Source organism: Oncorhynchus keta, chromosome 31 (genome assembly GCF_023373465.1).
Source record: "Oncorhynchus keta strain PuntledgeMale-10-30-2019 chromosome 31, Oket_V2, whole genome shotgun sequence".
NCBI lineage: Eukaryota > Metazoa > Chordata > Actinopteri > Salmoniformes > Salmonidae > Oncorhynchus > Oncorhynchus keta.
Genome location: NC_068451.1, coordinates 26,285,063 through 26,309,062, shown reverse-complemented (window position 1 = coordinate 26,309,062; position 24,000 = coordinate 26,285,063). Strand labels below are relative to the sequence as shown.

The following is a 24,000-nucleotide window of genomic DNA, read 5'->3' as shown; positions in this document are numbered from 1 at the left end:
CTGTATGTGTCTGTGTGTGAATGTGTGCTGTATGTGTCTGTGTGTGAATGTGTGCTGTATGTGTCTGTGTGTGAATGTGTGCTGTATGTGTCTGTGTGTGAATGTGGGCTGTATGTGTCTGTGTGTGAATGTGGGCTGTATGTGTCTGTGTGTGAATGTGTGCTGTATGTGTCTGTGTGTGAATGTGTGCTGTATGTGTCTGTGTGTGAATGTGTGCTGTATGTGTCTGTGTGTGAATGTGTGCTGTATGTGTCTGTGTGTGAATGTGGGCTGTATGTGTCTGTGTGTGAATGTGTGCTGTATGTGTCTGTGTGTGAATGTGTGCTGTATGTGTCTGTGTGTGAATGTGTGCTGTATGTGTCTGTGTGTGAATGTGGGCTGTATGTGTCTGTGTGTGAATGTGTGCTGTATGTGTCTGTGTGTGAATGTGGGCTGTATGTGTCTGTGTGTGAATGTGTGCTGTATGTGTCTGTGTGTGAATGTGTGCTGTATGTGTCTGTGTGTGAATGTGTGCTGTATGTGTCTGTGTGTGAATGTGTGCTGTATGTGTCTGTGTGTGAATGTGTGCTGTATGTGTCTGTGTGTGAATGTGGGCTGTATGTGTCTGTGTGTGAATGTGTGCTGTATGTGTCTGTGTGTGAATGTGGGCTGTATGTGTCTGTGTGTGAATGTGTGCTGTATGTGAGAGTGACTCTATGTGTTGACAGCAACTAACCTTAGTAACCTTGTTGCACTATGTTTATTAAAGCACCTAAAACTCACTGTACAAGTGAATGTGTCTATGGAATGTTACCATTCATAACTTCCAGTCTGTTTTAAATATGATCCTGAAAACGTGTGTGTGTGTGTGTGTGTGTGTGTGTGTGTGTGTGTGTGTGTGTGTGTGTGTGTGTGTGGTTTTAAGTAAGACATATGGATTATACATTACCATCTTCCATGGTTTGACTAGTCTACCGAGGTTGCCTTTCGGTCACATATCAACTCACATGCACTGGCCCTACTCTCGTGCACAGCCCTACTGTAACAGACAGCGTGTGTGTCAGAGTACAGTAGGTTATGGTAGACATGGCTGTGCATTTAACCCATAGTCAGGGGGGAACCAACCGGCAGCAGGATGTGCGAAGTCATACTTTCCGAAACCCTTCCACCCACACACACACACACACACACACACACACACACACACACACACACACACACACACACACACACACACAGTGCACCATATGACCACAGTCACAAACAGGCTTACTTTCCAGTAGCGTGAACTCACATCTGTTTCCTCACAACAATAATAGTTTCAGATGTGTTAGACTATATAAGGCCAGCTAACAGGTGTCTGCAGCAGGGCAGGGCAGCGATGGAGACAGAGAACCATGAATCTCAATAATAAAATGACCTCATGCTCAACGGGAAGAATGAGGAAGACTGTTTCAAGGATAACAATTACTCCCACACTCACCATTACATCTGTCTGCACATTTCCTTCACTAATGTGCATGGCCACTGGTAGTGCTAAATGTGTGAGTGGGACGGATATTTAATGGGGTTTTACTGTAATCCCAGCACTACAAAGAGTTGTGGCATTGTAATGTATTTATTCTGAAGACTGAAGAATCACTTTATGTTACACAGAATCCTAGATGCTTAGACCTCAGATGTTGTTCTGGTTAAACAGTTGATGCAATCTTTGGTGGTTCTGTTTTCTTAAACTTTGTATTAGGGGAGATACTCCTCCCCCAAGACCACACACACACACACCTCTAGTTGTTTAATTTACAACACTCCAACACTGTATGTCTGTAAGAAACAGGTTAATGTAGTTATGATATGGTCTGAGGTTAGCACGGTGAGCGCACGTTTAGCTAACCACGCTCTAATTCTGGTTAGGCGAAGACAGGGCTGAAGAGCAGTGTCACTCATACCCTTCCACCCACACACAAACTGACATTCACCTGCTAACAGCACTCTTCACTACTGCTATAATTTACTATGAATGCCATGGTGTGTAAGCTGTAGCAGGGATAATATAGCTGACACTTGTGTCCTGCCATGTGACAGGTGTGCAGTGTGAGGAAGGATATTAAGTGTCATTAAAGGGGGGATGAGGATAGAGAGAGCGATGAACGAAGGAGAGCATGTGTTTTGCAGACTCATACAAAGCCACACACAGGTGCAGGTGAGGAGTGAGAGAGAAGAGGGGGGAGAAATAGAGAAAGGCGAACAGAGAAGTTCTGCAGACTCACATAAACCACATACTTCCTCACACACAGTAAATGTATACTCACTGACAAAAGTGTGCACAAAGCCCCGCGTACGCACACATTTATTTGCAAAATCACTTATTAATAAAAACAAGTTTTTACAAATAAAGAGCCAGCCAGACATATAAACAGATATATTTGACATTGAATAAGAACTCAATGACAATTGTAAAAGCAATACATAAATAAATACATACTACAAATCAGGAGGAAAAAACATTTAAATGAGGTTCTGTTCACTAAATTGTCCATTGTCTTCCAACATTTTAGTTAGACTCTACCCTCATTATTGCCTTATTGTCCCCCTCTTTTCACTGTCTCTCTTCCTCCTCTCTCTATTTCCCTATAGTATCTCTCCTCCTCCTCCTCTCTCTACTTCCCTATAGTATCTCTCCTCCTCCTCTCTCTACTTCCCTATAGTATCTCTCCTCCTCCTCTCTCTATTTCCCTATAGTATCTCTCCTCCTCCTCTCTCTATTTCCCTATAGTATCTCTCCTCCTCCTCCTCTCTCTACTTCCCTATAGTATCTCTCCTCCTCCTCTCTCTACTTCCCTATAGTATCTCTCCTCCTCCTCTCTCTACTTCCCTATAGTATCTCTCCTCCTCCTCTCTCTACTTCCCTATAGTATCTCTCCTCCTCCTCTCTCTACTTCCCTATAGTATCTCTCCTCCTCCTCTCTCTATTTCCCTATAGTGTCTCTCCTCCTCCTCTCTCTATTTCCCTATAGTATCTCTCCTCCTCCTCTCTCTATTTCCCTATAGTATCTCTCCTCCTCCTCTCTCTATTTCCCCATAGTATCTCTCCTCCTCATCTCTCTACTTCCCTATAGTATCTCCTCCTCCTCTCTCTATTTCCCTATAGTATCTCTCCTCCTCCTCTCTCTGTTTCCCCATAGTATCTCTCCTCCTCCTCTCTCTATTTCCCCATAGTATCTCTCATCCTCCTCTCTCTATTTCCCTATAGTATCTCTCCTCCTCCTCTCTCTATTTCCCTATAGTATCTCTCCTCCTCCTCTCTCTATTTCCCTATAGTATCTCTCCTCCTCCTCTCTCTATTTCCCTATAGTATCTCTCCTCCTCCTCTCTCTATTTCCCTATAGTATCTCTCCTCCTCTCTCTATTTCCCTATATTGTCTCTCCTCCTCCTCTCTCTATTTCCCCATAGTATCTCTCCTCCTCCTCTCTCTATTTCCCTATAGTATCTCTCCTCCTCCTCTCTCTACTTCCCTATAGTATCTCTCCTCCTCCTCTCTCTATTTCCCTATAGTATCTCTCCTCCTCCTCTTTCTATTTCCCTATAGTATCTCTCCTCCTCCTCTCTCTATTTCCATATAGTATCTCTCCTCCTCCTCTCTCTACTTCCCTATAGTATCTCCTCCTCCTCTCTCTATTTCCCTATAGTATCTCTCCTCCTCCTCTCTCTACTTCCCTATAGTATCTCTCCTCCTCCTCTCTCTATTTCCCTATAGTATCTCTCCTCCTCCTCTTTCTATTTCCCTATAGTATCTCTCCTCCTCCTCTCTCTATTTCCATATAGTATCTCTCCTCCTCCTCTCTCTACTTCCCTATAGTATCTCTCCTCCTCCTCTCTCTACTTCCCTATAGTATCTCTCCTCCTCCTCTCTCTACTTCCCTATAGTATCTCTCCTCCTCCTCTCTCTACTTCCCTATAGTATCTCCTCCTCCTCTCTCTACTTCCCTATAGTATCTCTCCTCCTCCTCTCTCTATTTCCCCATAGTATCTCTCCTCCTCTCTCTATTTCCCTATAGTATCTCTCCTCCTCTCTCTATTTCCCTATAGTATCTCTCCTCCTCCTCTCTCTATTTCCCTATAGTATCTCTCCTCCTCCTCCTCTCTCTATTTCCCTATAGTATCTCTCCTCCTCTCTCTACTTCCCTATAGTATCTCTCCTCCTCTCTCTACTTCCCTATAGTATCTCTCCTCCTCCTCTCTCTATTTCCCTATAGTATCTCTCCTCCTCCTCCTCTCTCTATTTCCCTATAGTATCTCTACTCCTCCTCTCTCTACTTCCCCATAGTATCTCTCCTCCTCTCTCTACTTCCCCATAGCATCGCTCCTCCTCTCTCTATTTCCCCATAGTATCTCTCCTCCTCTCTCTATTTCCCTATAGTATCTCTCCTCCTCTCTCTATTTCCCCATAGTATCTCTCCTCCTCTCTCTATTTCCCTATAGTATCTCTCCTCCTCTCTCTATTTCCCCATAGTATCTCTCCTCCTCTCTCTATTTCCCTATAGTATCTCTCCTCCTCCTCTCTCTATTTCCCTTTAGTATATCATCTTTGTCTTATTTTCCACATTCCCTTCGTTGTCTCCAACATCACTTGAGGTCTTTGACAAACACCTTGGTGACATGGAAGCCCAGAAATGTCCTCTCCGGCTGCTCTTCATCCTCCTCTTCTTCCTCCCCATCGTAGCCCACCTCCCCCTGCAGCCTGTAGCCCAGCTTCCTGAAGAAGGCCTCTCCTACTGCAGAGGGGTAGGGGACGTGGGCGTAGACCCTCCTGGCCCCTGTCTGCCTCTCCCTCTGCTCCAGACTCTGGACCAGCAGTCTGCCGAGGCCCTCCCGGCGGTACCAGCAGCCCACCACCACCCTGCAGAACCTCCTCATCCCCAGACGACAGTCACCCTCCCTGGACACACAGCCCACGATCTCCCCCTCACAGTCCGCCACCCACACCTGCCCTGCTGCCTTCTCCCTCTCCACGTCTACGATCTCAGGAGACGAGTCTTTGTCCTTGTCCTCTGCCTTGGGTTTGGTCCTCCGTCTGGCCTTGCCCTTTAATGACAGATAATAATCAACTTTATTTATGCAGCAACTCAGCCCAAAGCACGAAAAGTCAAAATCACTAACACACTGTAGTAAAACTGAGCAATGTAACATCCACAACATACAGTACCTAAAGTCAAAGAAAAGGAAACCTACTTTAGCCGGTGGGGGTTTCCCACTGATCCTGCTATAGGGGTTGGGAAGGGTCTCGTCCTGCGCCCCTCGGTAACTGCTCCCCACATAGTCCCAGTAGGGCCGGCTGGTGCCCAGCACTCCGGTGGAGCGTGGCATGGTGAACTTGAGGTAGATGATGAGCAGGAAGACAGGGATGATGAGGGCCAGGATGAAGGAGTGAAGGAAGCAGCGGAGGACAGAAGAGACAGTGGCCAGGAGTAGGAGGCAGACAGGACGAGTCAGGATGTGGAGGATCAGACGGTTTTCTGTTCCCTGACAACCCTCCTACAGAGAGAAAGAGAGGGAGGGACAAAGAGAGAGAGAGAGGGGTGGGGGAGGAGAAAGAGAGAGAGAGATAGGGGGGACGGAAAGGGATGGGGACAGAGAGAGAAAGGTGAGTGAGTGATCACCTGAAAAAGTACTCTTACAAAAAAATGGTTCTTCAAACGGTTCTCCTATGGAGACAGCCGAAGAACCCTATTAGGTTCCAGAGAGCACCTTTAATTCTAAGAGTGTAGAGACAGAGCATAACTCAGGTTTGAAGTGTGTGTGTGTGTGTGTGTGTGTGTGTGTGTGTGTGTGTGTGTATAACTTTAAGGATAAAACACACACCTTGATGATAGCTTTGACAGTCTCGATGTCATCTTCCCTCATCCTCCTCATTACCACCTGATCTAGCTCCAGCTTTACCATGTCTGGACTTCACACACACAGCAACACACACACACACACACACACACACACCCTCACTCACGCACACCTCATACAGCAACACACACCGGTCTGCAAATATAGAAAATCTCATGGTCACATAACACATTGCTTTGTACAGATACACTATGTGGTTGAATTTTGCATATTTGATGACATACAACACTACAATGACAATATACAGCGGAGTATTTACATTCTGGTTACCATAGTAGCTAAATGGTATAAAATCGTATTCAAGATGATGGGAATGTGGTGGGTTATATTTGATCCAGGCTATTTGGGGTTTGAGGCCATGACTCAGGAGGGAAAGCAATCCATCCCTGTAACACTGTATATGTAGCCTACATAGATACCTGGGCTGGTCTCAAATTGAATTGAAGTCAGCCAATTCAGGAAGTTTAAAAACTTTTGAAATAAATTGCTTCTACTTTTCAGTTTATTGAGAAGTCATTTGAAATAAATGCCCTTTTTTCCATTATTGGATTGTAATTTTTTGTTAAGTTCCTGAATTGACAGACACACATTGAAAACACATGACAGATAGTAAGGGGCAGACCTATGATATCCATCTATAGGTAGGTGGCTGCTTTGTGCGACAAAAGTAACAGCACAACGTTTGTTACTACAATGTAACAACCGATGCGTCACACTGGCACAGGTTGATACAATGTGTCAGTTGTGAGTGCAGTTGCGTTTCCTCCCAAGATCAAGCTAAAGAACGGGCGATTATTTGAGGGGGTCGGGAAAGGATTTGTCTATTGCATGGTCACACTGCTTCTACAAGGCGTATCAACAACAAACAACGGGCCAAGAGACTCCTTTAGGACAATGTCGGTCTTCTATGTACAATAAAATGGAGTTCGCAAATCAGTAATATGACAATTAAAATGCAAACCAAAACACACGGTTTTCATATATTTTGAGCCTGTTTTAAACCCGTTGACATGTTTTAAATCCTTATATGGTGAGTGGAGAAGGGTTATTCATGCGCAATGTCTAAATAAACGTCGAATCTTTTCGTTCAACCCAGCCGAACCCACGGATCCTACCTTGCAAACTTGCAGCGTTGGACCACCGCCAAATGCAGGGAAACGGATTTATATATTCGCTGTGTATTTATTCCTCAAAACGATTTTTCTTATGTTTGATTGAATGACTCGCAATACTTGCGTGGCCACCATGGCCACCTATTGCAAATGTTGTGTTACGTAGTTTTACGTTAACATTTAGTGTCATGAATGCGGTCTCTACGCCATTTGCATAGCGAGTACCGGCGCTGCAGAAAATTGACTAACCTGCTACGTGAATGTGGTCAGTCGCACTTTACGCAGTGGAGAACCTATTTCCCATAATAAACTGGGACTGTCCGTTATTCTGAGCTGATCCTCTTCATATTTAGATAAAGGGACATATTTATATTTACGAAATAAGAAAGGTGAATTAATCAACATTCATAAAAAAATATTATTAACAAATTTATTAATAATGACTATTTCCTAGTATGAATATTTATAGTGAAACTGAGCCAACATAGCCATCTATTCATCCACAAAAAAACTCTTATGTGTTTTATATCAACACTGTCAACATGACAGTTTAATTGAAACTCATAAGTCATTTGTTGAGGTCCCTCTTCATTAACAGTCAGTGAATGTAACTCTTCCTGTTTCTGGCACCTTGGTATTGTTTCCTACAGTACTTTCTATAGTCTCTTTCTGAACGACCATACTCTCCTTTAGTTCAGTAGCTGGACAAGGCCTCCACATCAAAAACACACTCACACACGCATATGTACATTCATGTGTGCACACACATGCACACGCCTTCACACACATTTCCTGACAGTGGTTGTTTGGTTTAGGTTTAAGAGAACTGAGAGTTAGGTGTAGGGCCATTCGTAGCTGTGTTTTCTCCTTCATTCGCTCCAGTCACTATTTCAATGCATTCCGCTGAGTTCCTGTCTTTTTCAGGCCTCTCAGTTATTCCACTCCCTCCTTTTGCTTCACTCCTGTTTACAGTTACTCCTCCTTCCCCTCTGTCCATCCCCCCTTCTCTTAGACTGCTGGTGCTAACCTCAATTATGACGATCCCCTCTCCTCCCTCCAGCTGAAAGATGCCCTCCATTGGCACCCTTCCCTCCCCTACTGCCCCACTGTAACTGTCCCCTTCTCCCTCCCCACCCCCTTCGCCTTGGATCAGGGCTATCATCTGCACACTCTCTCCAGACCCCTGACCCACCATCTTGTTCTCATCCCCCAGCTCAAACACCACCTCCTGCCCATTCAGAGGCATTAAGGCCTGGGGAGGCGAGCAGGAAAGGTCCAGGCTGTTGCTGGGGCCTTCTGGATAGCCATGGTCAGAAGTGGTCCGTTCTTCGCTCTGCGGTTCTGTTTGGAAATGAAGCACAAAGGACTCTCCCTCGCCACCATCCTCCCCTACTCGTCTTTCTCCTTCCCTCACTCCTCCCCATTCCTGTAGCAGGTTCAGTGACACCAGGCCTCCTTTCTCCTTCCCTCCCTCTCTCTGTCCTTCTCTCTCTCTTTCTCTCTCTCCCTCAGTCTGAAAGCGCAGCACGTATGATTCCCCATCCCCCTCTCTGCCCATTCCTCCTTGCCCCCCCACCCCAGACTCCTCCCCTTCAAACTGCAACACGTAGGACCCTCCTCCCTCTCCTCCTATCTTTACTTCTTCCTTCTTCCCTCCTTCTTTCTGGAAGCAGAGGACATACTGTTCCCCTCTTATGTCCTGCTCAGTGGACTTGCCCAACTCTGGGGCGGTTTGGCGTTCCCCAACCCAGGCCACAGGGTCAGAAGGCAGGGAGGACGGGGTAACCGTGGTAACTGAGTTAACTGTGGCAACCTTTAGGGGTCCTGAGGTAACAGTGGCAGAGGTAGAGGAGGAGGGGGTAGAAACAGAGACAGAGGCTGTTGGTGGTGAGAAAGGACTTTGTGACTTGGCGGGTAAAGACGATGGCAATGATGATGTCATAGTGTTGGCAGCAGTAACAGTAGCTGGAGTGACACTAGTTGCATTACAGCTAGACACAGCTATTACATCCCCCGACTGATTGATGGGGGCTGTTGTCATGGTGACAGAGGTGGTTGTCGTAGCAACTGAGGTGGCAGTATTCCGACCTACAGCGGCTTTGGGTTTCCGTCCTCTCCTGGACCTGGCTGTCCGGGTACTTTTCCCTAAAATGGGCTTGTTCAGCATAGAGTTCAGGGAGGGAGTTGTTGTCTTAACAACAGGCGGGTTGTTTACATTGTTGTTGGTGGTGGTGATGATAAACCTGGGCTGCTGTTGTTGCTGGGATATTGTCTGGAAATGTTGCATCTGGGTTTGGGCAGGGTTTAGAACTGTCTGGACCAATGGGAGGCCCTGTGGCTCTAGGGTGGGCTGGGGATTGGTCGCTGTGGTGGGGACGAGAATCAGGCTGGGCTGGGTCCCATTGGTGGAGGGGCACTGTAGGAGGATGTACTGTGTCTGGGGGGGAGGCGGAGGGGGAGGAGGGGGGGCGGGGGCAGACAGGGGGATGAGCTGAAGCCCATTTGCTGTCTGGATCATGAAGTAGTTCTGGGAGGTGTTGGGGGGAATGTCCAGCGCAGGCTGAGACACGATCAGAGACCCAGAGTTCCCTGTGGTCTCTAGGGTGATGGGGTTTAGTAAGGTGGTGGTGGTTGTCACCCCTCCACCCCCTTTACCTGCCCTGCCTCCCTCCTTCCCCCCCACCCCAGCGTCCCCGGCCACAGCCCCGTTCCCATGGGTCCTCATGTGCCTCTGCAAGTAGGACTGCATGACAAACTCCTTCCCACAGAAGGGACACTTGTAGTCCTTTCTGGAGGAGTGGGTTCTCAGGTGGAGCTGGAGATTGGAGGAGTGGGTGAAGCTCTTGTGACACTGGGCACACTGGAAGGGCCGCTCGCCTGAGTGGGTGCGTTCGTGCTGATGGAGAGAGAGGAGGGTAGGGAGGATGAGAGAAAGATAAAGGGAGAGGAGAAAGTGTTTGTGACAGAGTGATACAGTGCATTCGGAAGGTATTCAGACCCCTTGACTTTTTCCATATTTTGTTCTAAAATGGATTCAATTGTTTTTCCCCCTTATCAATCTCCACACAATACCCCACAATGACAAAGCAAAAACAGTTTTTTTAGAAATGTGTGCAAATTTATAATTCAAATATCACCTTTACATAAGTATTCAGACCTTTACTCAGTACTTTGTAGATGCACCTTTGGCAGCGAGTCTTCTTGGGTATGATGCTACAAGCTTGACACACCTGTATTTGGGGAGTTTCTCCCATTATTCTCTGCAGATCCTCTCAAACTCTGTCAGGTTGGATGGGGAGCGTTGCTGCACAGCTATTTTCAGGTCTCTGCAGAGATGTTAGATCGGGTTCAAGTCCGGGCTCCTGCTGGGCCACTCAAGGACATTCAGAGACTTGTCCCGAAGCCAGTCCTGCCTTGCCTTGGCTGTGTGCTTAAGGTCATTGTCCTGTTGGAAGGTGAACCAGCACCCCAGTCTGAGGTCATGAGTGCTCTAGAGCAGGTTTTCATAAAGAATCTCTCTGTACTTTGCTCCGTTCATCTTTTCCTCGATCCTTAATAGTCTCCCAGTACCTGCTGCTGAAAAACATCCCCACAGCATGATACTGCCACCACCATGCTTCATCATAGGGACGGTGCCTGGTTTCCTCCAGACGTGACGCTTGGCATCCAATCTTGGTTTTATCAGACCAGAGAATCTTGTTTCTCATGGTCTGAGAGTATTTAGGTGCCTTATGGCGAAATCAAAGCGGTCTGTCATGTGCCTTTTACTGAGGAGTGGCTTCCGTCTGACCACTCTACCATAAAGGCCTGACTGGTGGAGTGCTGAAAAGATAGTTGTCCTTCTGGAAGGTTCTACCATATCCACAGAGGAACTCTGGACCTCTGTCAGAGTGACCATCAGGTTCCTGGTCACCTCCCTGACAATGGCCCTTCTCCCCCGATTGCTCAGTTTGGCCGGACGGCCAGCTCTAGGAAGAGTCTTGTTGGTTCCAAACTTCTTCCATTTAAGAATGATGGAGGCCACTGTGTTCTTGGGGACCTTCAATGCGGCAGACATTTTTTGGCACCTTTCCCCGGATCTATGCCCCGACACAATCCTGTCTCAGACCTCTACGGGCAATTCTTTCGACCTTATGGCTTGGTTTTTGCTCTGACATGCACTGTCAACCTTATATAGACAGTTGTGTGCCTTTCCAAATGATGTCTAATCAATTGAATTTACCACAGGTGGCCTCCAATCAAGTTGTAGAAACATCACAAGGATGATCAATGGAAACAGGATGCACCTGAGCTAAATTTCAAGTCTCAAAGCAAAGGGTCTGAATGTAAATGTCATATTTCATATATATATTTTTAAAATAAATTAGCACAAATGTCTAAAAACCTGTTTTTGCTGTCATTATAGGGTATTGTGTGTAGATTGATGAGGGAAAAATGTAACGTAACAAAATGTGGAAAAAGTCAAGAGGTCTGAATACTTTCTGAATGCACTGTGTATATATATAGAGAGATGGAACGAAGGAGCCACTGTACACAATATCATAAGAATCCTAGCATCGGCCATAGCAGAGCTATCTGTGCTGACCTGTTTGAGGTTGGAGGTCTGTGAGAAGGACTTGGAGCAGATGGGACAGATGTGAGGGCGCAGGCCAGAGTGGAGCTGACTGTGTCTCCTCAGACAGCTGCTGTTTTTGAAGGACTTGCCACACTCCTGACACACGTAGGGCCGCTCGCCCGTGTGCTGGCGCAGGTGGTACTGGTAGTGGGAGCTCCACTTGAAGGTGAGCTGGCAGTAGGGGCACTGGAACGCTCGCACACCTGTATGCACCTGGAGAGGAGGAGGGGGGATCAGTCAGAAAATAACTGAATACGGCCTGGATTCTTCTGAAAGTACAGGTACATTCAAAAGGTTGAACAAGAAAAGCAGGTCATAAAGTGCTATAATGCAGCAGTGCCGCTGTTCTGCACATTGTGACAAATGCCATAAGCTGCGTTCAGACAGGCTCCCAATTCTGATATTTTTTTCCTCACTAATTGGTCTTTTGACCAATCACATCAGATCTTTTCACATCAGATATTTTTCAAGGCTGATCTCTTTGATCAGAGGACCAATTAGTGAAAAAAAGAAGATCAGAACTGGGTTGCCTGTCTAAACGCAGCCTTAGTGAGATAGAAATGGACGGATGCGTCTTACCCTCTGGTGTATGGAGAGCAGTGAGGACCTCTTGAAGCTCTTGCCACACTCTGTGCAGCGGTAGGGTCTCTCTCCTGTGTGGTCCCTCATGTGGTACCTAAGACCTGACGAGCCCTTGAAGGCCTTCCCACACTCAGAGCAACGGTACGGCCTCTCTGTACCGTACCCACAGGGACGAGGAGAGGGAGAATGTTACATAGACTTCTTTTATTTTCTTCCAGGTCATTTCATGAGCAGCAGTTAGTTAGGCTCTGTTACTGTCAAGGTATCTCATGTTTTAAAGGTATTTTCTATCAAAATGCCAAAAGAAAAAGACTAACTCACCATTGTTCCCCCCAGCAGTCCTACTTGCTGCTCCTCTCCTCTGGCCCTTGACCACTGCTCTGCTGGATGCCTTCACCACCTCCCTGTCCCCCTCTTCGGTCACAGCCATCAGGCGGACGTGGATGTCCCCCTGGGTGTCCTGGTGCTGGTCCCCCTGGCTGGGGGAGGAGGGCAGGGGCAGGGAAAGGGACAGGGACGCGGGGCAGACGATCTCCGCCTCAGCCTCGGCCAGGAGGCGCTGCTCAGGGGTGTGGGAGTGCTGGTGGGTGAGCAGGGAAGAGAGGAGGGTGAAGGAGCGGTCGCATGCAGAGCAGCTGAACTGGGAGCGAGACTGAGAGGGAGAGAGGGAGTGGACCTGGAGAGGGAGCAGAGGGAGAGAAGAAGAATTGGGAAGAGAGAGGGTCATCAAAACAGACTATTTATAGATCAGATAACGTCAGCTTTACAGACACCAAGGAGGAGATCAGTTCAGACTAATCAAAGTGTAGATTACATCACACATTCCAGAGTTCCAACTTGTAATACAGCTGGAGGGACTTTCTACTAATGCATCCAATGGAACGGTCTGCGAAAGGCTTACCGCCCGGGAGCTGCATGTGGATATGACAGCTCTCAAACAAAACCAATGATACGCTATGCTATTGTCGGTTATCGCAGGTTAATGCTTAACTGATTGAATCTAGGCCCAAGTTAGACGAAGTAGAAACAGACTGGCATCCAGGACAGAGACCTTATGACATAGTAGTGAGGATGTGCAGCCCACCAGCTGATAGGTACCTGTGCCAGGTGTCTGTTGAGCCCTCCGCTGGTCTTGAAGCTCTTCCCACAGTAGGCGCACTCTGTGCCCATCCCTGGACCTGTGGTGTTACCCCCTGTCTCCACGCTGTCTGTGGGGATCTGAGCCCCCACTGTGAAGCTCTGCAGCAGGTCAAACTGGGCCTGGGTAGTCCCCATATTCTGACATGGGACAAAACACTATTAGGCCAGAGTCATTGCACTACAACATCAACATCACAGCAGTCATATTAGATGATATATTGACTTAGGGGGTAGAGTAAGAAACCAAATATTGATCATGAATGGATGAATCTGGTGTGACCCTAAAACAGAGCCTTAGGGGTAACCTCCCCAGGCTGAGACAGAGTCCTACTACTCACCCCTCCGTCCACTCCCCCGGTCAGTCCCAGTAGTTCAGCAGTAGTGTGTCCATTCTCTGCTGCTGCCGTCGTCTCCACCACCTCCTCAAAGTCAGCCAGCAGATGCCCCACCCCTCCCTCTCCCCCCTCCCCCACCCCACTGCCCCCCTCCTCCCCAGGGCCCAGGTGCATGTCCTGGTGGTCCTCTAGCTCTGTCCGTGTGCTGAATGTCTGACTACAGCTGCCACAGCTGTACAGCAGCACGCTGGCGCCCGACTCCGTGCTCATGTGCACTTCTGTCCCGATGGCCCTGGATGTGCACACGGCCCCCTGGGTGGGGGTGAGGGTGAGATGGGGCAGGAGGTGACCTGACGATAGGAACACCTCCCCGACCCCCACCCCCACCGTGGCCTCCTGGCTCACAAAGCCCATGTCCGTCAACATTTGTGATGTCATGTCCTCCCCCACTATCACTTCCTGTATCTCATCCCCCATGTTGTCTCCCCCTGTCCCCCCCCCCTTTCCTTCACCAGTGTGACTTTGAGAATTCCGGTGCAGGGCCAGATTGGACGAGTGTGTGAAACTGCGTCCACACTCTCCACAGATGTAGGGCCTCTCTCCTGTGTGGATTCTCATGTGTTGTCTGAGGTTGGTGGACTGGGTGAAGGCCTTGGTACACACGGTGCACACGTAGGGTTTCAGACCCAGGTGAACGTTCTTGTGTCGGCGCAGGCTGCTGGAGTTCTTGAAGGCCTTGGGGCAGCTGTCGCAGGGGTAGGGGCACTCGCCCGTGTGCTGGCGCAGGTGGTACTGGTAGTGGGAGCTCCACTTGAAGGTGAGCGGGCAGTAGGGGCACTGAAAGGTCCGCAGGCCTGTGTGGACGCTACGATGGACCTGGAGACATGCACAAGAGAGAGGAGTACGTCCGTGACTGGTCCCTTAACCCAAAAAAGAGCCTTTTAATACTGTAACACTCAACTTTTTAAAGTTAAAAAGTTAACACATTTTTACCACAAAATGGGGGAACCACTACTGCCCATTGTTTCTCACCTGGAGCAAAGAGGAACGTTTGAAGGCTTTGTCACAGTCATCACACTTATAGGGCTTCTCCCCTGAATGAGACCTGCACAGAAAAAACAAACAAGAAAACAGACAATCTACTGACCCTTCAATGGATCTACAGGACATCATACCGACTACAGAAAGAATTCCTGCTTGTATTGATTATTCCACTCGTTTCTAACGGACCTAAATAGACTCACATTATATTGTTCACGTCACCTTTCCCTCATTTGGATTATTGTGACAGAACTAAACAGATGGACACAAGGAGAAGAATACTCTTCATAAAGTGAGATGTGTGTTATAAGCTGCAAGCATTTCTATAGCTAACTTTCACTGTGCCAGTCCCCCTCTGTCTCCCTCCCTGCAGTACCTCTGGTGGTACAGGAGTGCGGAGGAGCCCTTGAAGGCCTTGGGGCAGAGGTTACAGCGGTAGGGTCTCTCGTTGTTGTGGCTGCGCTGGTGGTGGGCCAGCCTTGAAGACCACTTGAAGCTCTTGCCACAGTCCAGGCACTGGAACGGGTGGTCAGGGTGCTCCTGGAGATGGGGCGCAGCCAGGACCGATGACGTCACCATCTGCACCCCTACCCTGGTTAGCACTACATCCTCATTCCCCTCCACCATCCCTTTCTCCCCATCCACTTCTTCCCCCCTTTCCCTGTCCTCCTCCCCTTCTCCTGACCCCTGCAGCGATGGGAAGGGAGAGAGGGAGGAGGACGATTGAGGGGGTAAAAGTTCCGCTTGGACCACTAGAGTGGCCACTGAGTTTGCCATGTTGAGGCAAGACACGATTAGGGAATAAAAGGTTGTATGTTTGGTATTAATGTAAGTGTGTGTATTAGTGTTGGTGGAGCTGTGTCTCTTCTTTCCTGGTTTCATTCATTGCTGGTAGAAAGGTTCCTTCAGCTGACGTGACTCTGTTCTTCAGTGTGTGGAAACAACAGCTGTGCTGATGTAGTGTGTGGTCTCCTTTCTTAAGAGTAGGACTGTGAAATAAAATAAAACACAAAGTATTGATCAATGACACAAGGTCCATGAACTAACACCAAAGCAACATTAACTATTGATCTCCATCTACAATTATTCAAACATCTACAAATAATAAAGTCGGCCAAAAGGCTGACCCGTCTATTGCTTTAAATCCCACCTCCTCCCGACCCCTCCCTCCTTATTCTTCTTCTTTCTCCCCTCCCTCCTCCCTGGCCGTCTTTCTGTTTATACGCGTCTGTCCCTGATGAGCGTGTGCGAAAAAGATCGGTTTCTCCCAGCTAAAAGGCAGAAAACAAATGCAACCTACCCTATGATGTAAACTATAAGCAGAAAATGTTACAGATGCCGCCTTCAATGCCTCCTCTGCAACTGGCCTGCGAATCTATAAGCCTTCGTCCGTGCGTCATTCTTCGCTATATAATGTTTGATAGGAATGGTGCGTTAGTAATATTGCAACAACTACTCACCTACTAGTATCATTAACTCATGGCTAATGCTTTTGTTGATATTGTCAAAAGGGATTGAGACTCGCAGTGCTACTCCATACAACCTTAACAATAAACCTGAGCACAAACTAACTAGCTAGCTAGTAGTCACCCACCCGCTGCCGCCTCCCAACAACGACGATCGCTATAGGCTGGGTCTAGCCCCGAATGCACCACTGCCATTGGGTAAGAGCTTCAACAGTCAAGTCTTATCTGTAGATCTGTTAAAAAATATAAATATAATACTGTACTAACTTGTGATTTAGTACTTGAATTCACACATTGTTTGAATGTTAACCCCAAATATAAAAAGGCTTTTTACTTTTTATAGGTTAATTGGAAACGGGTGTATGAACTCTGTGCTTGTTGCAATGCCTTATGGTTAATGTAGGAAAGGACCTGTAGTGTGTGGTGATGGAGGAGACACAGGAGGATGGTGAATGATGGAGGGAAATAAAAAAGAGAGCATGATGTGTAGACCTACCTAAAGATTACAAAGTAACATGAAAAGCCCATCTCATTGTGCATGTTCTTTATTAACTTTTTTTTTTTAAATTTTCAAGGCACACATTTCACATTTAGGCCAATCATTCAGTCTGTGTGCTGGAGACCCCAAGCACAAGGTTTTACACAGCGTTCAGGCATGGTACTACAATGATTTCAACATGGATGATAGCAATGATAATGGTAATTATGAATAAAAACAGTATAAAAGTACAAAAACAACAGGAGACTTGCTCCTCTGCAGCACAAATAAATAGTTCCACCAAAGTAACTTAAATAAATAGTAAATACTGTCACAAAATACTAGAATAGAATAATATCGATATTGCGACAAAATGATAGGATAGCATTGACAGAGTATTTTACATTTATATCATAGAAAACTATACTACACAATTGCATTGTATACAACAATTTACATTATTGTACAAGTATGTACAACTGTGCAGAACCGCAGTATCACAATACATAGTATTTTAAGGCATGGGGTGTTTTTTCATTTCTTATTTATGTCACTAAAACGCTCAAACATTATGTGTACCAAGGCACAGATTCAGGATCAGCAGACTCAAAAGGCTAATCCGAACAAATTTGTGCAAAGAGATTAGATCAGGTCCTAGATCAGTGCTTAGCAACAGGGCATATTCATAAATCTTTAGATATACCACCTGTGTTAGATATACCACCTGTTATTTATCCATGTGGGACACAGCCACTTATAGCAACTAAACCCATGGAAAAACGATCTACCCTCCTATGTTGTGTTGACATCCTGATTGAGGCATGGTTCATAATTCTCTTAACAGTTTACAAAACCAAACAGGTGGCACATTTAACATGTTCAGAAGATTCTATGAGTAACCCTAAATCTACAAGGTAAAGAACAGCACTGTAAGAAAGATACATGTGGGCTCTCCCAAGATATGCTTGCTACAAGCCAAGTATGTTTGCTACATCTACTGGCGGAAATAGGCTACTCTGTGTAAAGAGAGACAGGTTATATAGTTATACAATCCATATCTTTAGAGACTGCAAGAAGTCAGGAAGTGCTACGGTGTGGTCTCCTTGTTTAGTTTGGGAGGAAGGGTAGAGCGAGAACAAAATAGGAGTATTGACAAGGTACAAGGAATTAAATTCACAACAATAAAGTCAAAATGATATGTGACACATTACAAAATCAAATAAATAATGACCTCAAATAAATAAGTAAATAAATAAATAAATAGATAAATAACACAGTCAGGAACAAGGTATTTAAGAGAGAGGATGGGGTGGCAGTGACGTGTTCCTGAATATTGGAGACCATTACTGGTTGTAATAGTGTGAATATGGTGGATCCTCATAGGCTGTAGTTTGAATATGGAGGTCTCATTGGCTACAATGAGGATGGAGGGTCAGTGACAACAGTGCAAGGTTGTAGTGTGGTTATCTTGAATCCTCATTGGCTGTAGTGTGGATTTCTCAGCTCATCATTGGTGGTAGTGTGGATTTCTTGGATCATCATTGGTGGTAGTGTGGATTTCTTGGATCATCATTGGTGGTAGTGTGGATTTCTTGGATCATCGTTGGTGGTAGTGTGGATTTCTTGGATCATCATTGGTGGTAGTGTGAATTTCTTGGATCATCGTTGGTGGTAGTGTGGATTTCTTGGATCATCGTTGGGGCTGTAGTGTGGATTTCTTGGGTCATCATTGGCTGTAGTGTGGATTTCTTGGGTCATCATTGGCTGTAGTGTGGATTTCTTGGGTCATCATTGGCTGTAGTGTGGATTTCTTGGGTCATCATTGGCTGTAGTGTGGATTTCTTGGGTCATCATTGGCTGTAGTGTGGATTTCTTGGATCATCATTGGCTGTAGTGTGGATTTCTTGGATCATCATTGGTTGTAGTGCCGGTTGAAGCTAGTAGATCCCCATTGGTTGTAGTGGGGATTCTGTGTATCCCTATAGACTAGCACTTCAGGAATCATCATTGTACTGCAGACATTTTGGACTTTGTACTGAGCACTGAGAACACTCGTTGGGCCCAATCACAGAACAGTCTGAACTGTAGTAGCAGCTCCTGGGAAGACTGTAACACATCAAACTGGGAGGGGGGAGGAGGCGGCATCGAGGGAGAGGGAGGAGAGAGACGCTGAGCATCAACTCTCATCATCTATGAGGAGAACGGTGAGAGAGAGAGAGGGATGGTTTATATTTCCTGTCTGAAGTGCTAGACTAATGTTCCTCCCATCCAAGGAATGTGATGCAACAGGCCTTAATGTAATGATTGAAACTGAGTGCAAGAACTGCAAGAGTTATACCATTATTAGATCATCACACAGTGTAAGAATAGTAGAACGATCTGATAAAATCTCATATGTATAATATATCCAAATGATATAAATGTACTAAGCTGCATACTGTATCAGCCATATTAGTGTTGAACAGAGCAGTTACCTGATGCTCTAGCATGCTGGTGAGAGACTTGATGAGTGACATCATCTGTCCCAGTTTAGGGAGAGCAGGGTGGTGGTGTTTCCTTGACGCTCTGCTCAACCAGGCAAAATGGTGCTCAAACGACTTCAGGTCCGCGTGGAGCTGAGAGAGAGTGGGTCTCATCTGGAGGAGAGAAGAAGAGGGAGGGGGGGCAGGGTGGTGAAGAAAGAGCGATTTAGTATCAATGTCTGGGACATGAAATGTCTGGGCCTTCATCTGGAAGGCAGAAGGACAGACACACTCAACGTGAAAGACATTTACCTCAAGGGAGTTGATGTCAATGGCCCTGTTGTTCATTAGTGGCAGGGACTTAAATCTATGCTGTTCTGGGTCTGTCTCGAACGCATGTTCCTTCTGTAAGAAAAACGGATAAAACAACTCGCTACGTCAGTCAAATACATCCTCACAAATTTGCACATCCTTGCAAGAGTCACGTAAGCATAAGGAAAGTATTACTCCAGCAGCACCTAGATCAGATGACTGTCTGGTCTGACCAGGACTAGAGACCCTAGCTTTCCCTGAGAAAAGTGTGGTCGGGTCAGGGAGAGTTCACCCAGATCGTAACCCCGAAAACGTCAACAATAAGAGCAAGTGGCCTGAAACCACAGGATGTTTTCTACTGGGAGAGGAGGAGAACAACATATGCTGTGACTTAGAGGGCTCTGAGTGGGATAGACAACACAGAGCTGCAGGGAAACTCCAGGGTCGCAGCTATTAAAATGTCTGAGATGACGTATTGCTGTGTAGTAATGTGTGTACAATCCCCAGAGTCTGTTTTCACTCCTCACCGCCACCACTAGGGGGAGACAGACCACATCACAGCAGACTCGGGGTGGGGGTGGGGGCACTGCTACTGGCTACTATATCTCTGTGGGCCCTTAACAGGTGAAGAAGTGATTTATGAGTAGAATGTAAATTAATGAGAATGACGTGAAGCACGACAGTGACTGATGCCATGTGCGTCAGAGCACCAATCAGTGGAGAAACATAACAGCATTAGGAAAACATGATGGATGGTGGTACACAATGGGTTGTGTACACTTAATGCTTCCTCATGCTATTGTGGTGTTCTGTCCTCATTGTGCTTTTTACCATCGTGTTTTGCTATTATTGTTGTTGTTGCTATTGTTGATTTACCATCGCTCTCTCATCCCCCCCTCACTCACTCCCTCTCTCTCTCATCCCCCCCTCACTCACTCCCTCTCTCTCTCATCCCCCCCTCACTCACTCCCTCTCTCTCTCATCCCCCTCACTCACTCCCTCTCTCTCATCCCCCTCACTCTCTCTCTCTCATCCCCCTCACTCTCTCTCTCTCATCCCCCCCTCACTCCCTCGCTCTCTCATCCCCCCCTCACTCCCTCGCTCTCTCATCCCCCCTCACTCCCTCGCTCTCTCATCCCCCCTCACTCACTTGCTTCTGTCTTTTACAAAAGACCACTAATGTTTGGCTTAGTTTTGTCTTTCATAATTAATCCAATCCCACCCCTCTTATCCCTTTCACCCCTCTTTGGGTTATTTCTCCTGCTTTCCTCTCTACCTTCTCTCTTACACCCTGTTACACACACACACACACACACACACACACACACAGGCTGGTGACCACTTCTCATGCACCTCTCTCTGATCTCTTTATCTGCTCAGTCTCCGCATGTAATTCTCTTATCCTCCCTTTCTCGTTCTCTCCATCATGACCATCATCAACTGAACCTTGCACCCCCCCAACAATCTTCCTGAATGCAAATACTGGAATGTGATAAATCTCTGTGATTTTTATCAGGTCACTTTGCTGTGGCGACCAAAAACTAAACACCACACCTACACAACTATTTACAGCACCCTCAATGCACACATACTCTGACACACACAACACATGGACACACACACTCTGACACACAGACGAAAACACACAACAGACATGTAGAAACATTACACAGACACACACACAGTTGTATTGCTTTTTTGCGGGGACTTTCCATTGTCTCCAATTCTATTTTTCTTTCCTCGCCTTGACCCCTGTTCAGTGGAACTCCGCACAAGAAGAAAAGAAACCAAAAGAAATGCTTAATGTCAGTGAAAAAACGAACACAACATTTTGTCAAAGCAGCATATTGCCATTGCTGTGCAGAGTTCTCTTCTTTGATAGCTACTTCCTCATCTGGCCCCCATACTACACTATTGCTATAGCACTGTGTCCTCATACAGAGATACTACACACACTTATTGACCAATCCCCCTGCCAGAGACTAGAGAGTGTAACTATTTTCAGTTTTGTGTCTTAAACAAATGTGGTTTCTGATTTACATCATATAAAAATAGAATGAATAACCAAAGATAAGGATATGTTCTGGTTCACCTGTTCAAACACATTGCTTACAGGACACTTCCAGCACATCTGTAGGCCAAACATACACAGCAATCATTTCCATTTCAATACAAACTCCCCAGCCGCTTTTACTTGGGCATCGAGATTAGAACAACTTCAGGAAACAGCACCAGATAAGCAACAGGTGCCAATCCACATTCCATTTCCTCACAGCTAATAAACAGAGTTAATCAGTTCCAGAAATAACTTTCTATTCTCTTTGAGTGTGTTTCTACTCTAGGTATAAGATGCCCATAGCCACAGATCTAGGACCAGCGTACCTACCCCCAATCATAACCCTTAGCATTAACACTAAACTGTCCTGAAATCAGTGTCTAGAGGCAACTTTCTCCTACTATGAGCGCTCCATCAGGCCCTGTGGTATCAGGTGACCAGTCAGACCAGGACGTTGAGTCAGATCTCCCCACGGTCAGTCGGCCCTCCAGTTGGTCCTGTCTGGATTAAGGCTGACCTCACATAGTGAAATCTCTACTGACGCTTGCCCTGACTGTCCTTCTCACACAGCTAATACACTGGCTGACAACACAAGCAGGTTAACGTAGCCAGGAGAATAAGACGTCTAAGTCAACTGTCCAATTCAGCTGTCCAGAGTTGTATTGCGTCACAGTCTGGGAGAGTGAGGCAGAAGGAGTAAGGCTTCTTATGACTGTTCTATGCAATCACTATGGCACTATATTAGTCATTAAGGGGTCATAAAGGGTGAGCTATTGGACAAAAACTTCAGCCAGTCTCTTTTCATGTGCCTCAGGTAACTGGTCATGGCATGATCACCACCACACAATCAATACAGTACCCAGATCAGTATAGCAATCTCCCCATCATGACATCAGAAGTGAGTACAGTACCATTCCACTCACCAATAGATCTGCTGTGATCTGCCTCAGATTCTTCGTCTGATTGGCCAATCTATCCAGTTCGTGCACGACGTTCGGCCGCCGGTAGGGGGCGGGGACGGCAGACGTAAATAAAGGAAGCTGGGCCAATAGCAGCGAGAGCAGCAGAGAGGAGGAGGAGTCGACAAGCACTGCAGGGTGGGAGGAAACGGAAGCAATTATTAGGTTTATATGACCGCAGAGAAGCGCTGTCATGTCGATATAATGATAATGACCTCGGGGTACGGCTGTCAACTCTCCAGAGATATTGCACCATAATGTAAACATAAACCCAGACTTGGCAGTGGAATCCTTCAGAGTTGCACAAAGCCAGCAGAGTCATGTTTTCACAGGTTGAATCAAAATCTATCCAAATCATTCAATCCCATGACTCATAATATCATTAACATTAACAACACCTTCACAGTTATCGACTTTCATGAATGCCTCTAATTGTCACACCTGCAATACGACACATCGGTTGTTGGATGTGACCAGAGTCCTAAATGCAAATCACTTGACCTATGTTGATCTCCTTCACAATTATCGACTTTCATGAACGCCTCCAAATGTCACACCTCCAATAGTATACATCAGTTGTTGGATGACATACATTACACAGCCTAAACCAAGACAGTTCTGTAACAGTAAGCTCATTCATTCCTTCTCTTTCAAGTTCAAATACAAGGTAAAGAAAGTCCCAATTGCTGCTGAAATGATAAATGCCTGTGTAATTACAGGAGAACCACAAGAAGCACAAGCCAGGACTCAGGAGCGCATCACTCCTTGTTCAAACTTTAACCACCTGCTGGTATAAGACGTCAGTGTCTAGGCTTCTTGAAACAAATGGATCACTCAGTGGTCACTGAACATGGCAATGCAATGCTTAGCTGCAATTAAGTAACATTTGCATGCTCAGTAATTGCATTTGAATATGGAATAGCCCAATCAATGATCATACCCTCAGAATCTTGTCAGCATATTATTATGCCAACATATTAGACATAGACTTAACTAAACAAGACACGTTAGAGAGAAAGGATGATAATAATAAGAAAATTAAGAAAAAATAGAACAAATAATGGCTTTTGAAAGAAACAAATCAAAGGCACTTACATTTCATATTTGTTCGTGTCCAAGAAATAAATGCACGACTTGCAGTAAATAAATAGTTAAAATAAGGTAAGAAAATTAATTAATAAATCGAACTCCGGAAATTGTCACGTGCTCCAGTTTCTTCTGCCTTTCACACTCCGCGAAAAGAGTGGAGGCAAGAGATTGCAGAAGAGGAAAAGAACGAGAGAATGAATGAATGAAAAAGTAGATGAATGAGGGCGAACAATCCAATAAAGAAATAAAATACAATGCCTCAACTTTTTGTTCCGTAAAGTTTGAGTTTAGTTCTAGTAATGAACTGATAGTGACGATAGACAGACACGCAGACAAATGGTTAGGGAGGGATAGACGGATGAGTGCAGAGAGAGGGACGCGAGCGTGTGTAAGTCAAATTTTCGCGCAGTGAAATGTTTAGGCTTGTTTTAAACGTCCTTTTATAAAGACTGGGCTGTATGACACATCGACTGAGTCA

At 46.1% G+C, this 24,000-nt stretch overlaps 3 protein-coding genes across 3 annotated transcripts; all 3 read right to left on the bottom strand.

Annotated features, from left to right (window-relative positions):
• Positions 1-2,309: 2,309 nt before the first annotated feature.
• Positions 2,310-8,077, bottom strand: LOC118378561 (probable N-acetyltransferase 14). Its single transcript, XM_052489242.1, has 4 exons — positions 6,991-8,077; positions 5,840-6,010; positions 5,210-5,512; positions 2,310-5,062 (listed from the first exon to the last, which is right to left on the bottom strand). The coding sequence occupies exons 2-4, from the start codon at positions 5,918-5,920 to the stop codon at positions 4,604-4,606; spliced, it is 843 nt and encodes a 280-aa protein (XP_052345202.1). The 5' UTR covers positions 5,921-6,010; positions 6,991-8,077; the 3' UTR covers positions 2,310-4,603.
• Positions 7,805-16,315, bottom strand: LOC118378560 (zinc finger protein 62 homolog). The gene is made up of 10 exons (XM_052489268.1): positions 16,161-16,315; positions 15,077-15,689; positions 14,692-14,764; positions 13,798-14,535; positions 13,663-13,767; positions 13,283-13,462; positions 12,506-12,860; positions 12,182-12,336; positions 11,573-11,815; positions 7,805-9,883 (listed from the first exon to the last, which is right to left on the bottom strand). Exons 2-10 carry the CDS (start codon positions 15,580-15,582, stop codon positions 7,805-7,807), a joined length of 4,434 nt encoding a protein of 1,477 aa, XP_052345228.1. The 5' UTR covers positions 15,583-15,689; positions 16,161-16,315.
• Positions 16,316-16,695: 380 nt separating this feature from the next.
• Positions 16,696-23,974, bottom strand: LOC118378558 (interleukin-11). The gene is made up of 5 exons (XM_035765543.2): positions 23,529-23,974; positions 22,398-22,564; positions 19,419-19,511; positions 19,119-19,280; positions 16,696-18,834 (listed from the first exon to the last, which is right to left on the bottom strand). Exons 1-5 carry the CDS (start codon positions 23,533-23,535, stop codon positions 18,649-18,651), a joined length of 615 nt encoding a protein of 204 aa, XP_035621436.2. The 5' UTR covers positions 23,536-23,974; the 3' UTR covers positions 16,696-18,648.
• Between the last annotated feature and the right edge of the window lie 26 nt (positions 23,975-24,000).

Bases quoted from the DNA above. Each gene is read 5' to 3' on its own strand.
- LOC118378561 (XM_052489242.1), bottom strand. From the start codon at position 5,920: ATGGTAAAGCTGGAGCTAGATCAGGTGGTAATGAGGAGGATGAGGGAA. The intron at 5,513-5,839 runs GTGTGTGTTTTA...TTCTCTCTGTAG, and splicing joins CTGTCAAAGCTATCATCAAG to GAGGGTTGTCAGGGAACAGA. The intron at 5,063-5,209 runs GTAGGTTTCCTT...CTGTCATTAAAG, and splicing joins GGAAACCCCCACCGGCTAAA to GGCAAGGCCAGACGGAGGAC.
- LOC118378560 (XM_052489268.1), bottom strand. From the start codon at position 15,582: ATGAAACCAGGAAAGAAGAGACACAGCTCCACCAACACTAATACACAC. The intron at 14,536-14,691 runs GTGAGAAACAAT...GCATGTCTCCAG, and splicing joins AACGTTCCTCTTTGCTCCAG to GTCCATCGTAGCGTCCACAC. The intron at 13,463-13,662 runs GTGAGTAGTAGG...GTCCCATGTCAG, and splicing joins CCGGGGGAGTGGACGGAGGG to AATATGGGGACTACCCAGGC.
- LOC118378558 (XM_035765543.2), bottom strand. The intron at 19,512-22,397 runs GTGAGTGGAATG...TTTTTCTTACAG, and splicing joins AGATCACAGCAGATCTATTG to AAGGAACATGCGTTCGAGAC. The intron at 19,281-19,418 runs GTAAATGTCTTT...TCTCTCCTCCAG, and splicing joins TTGACATCAACTCCCTTGAG to ATGAGACCCACTCTCTCTCA.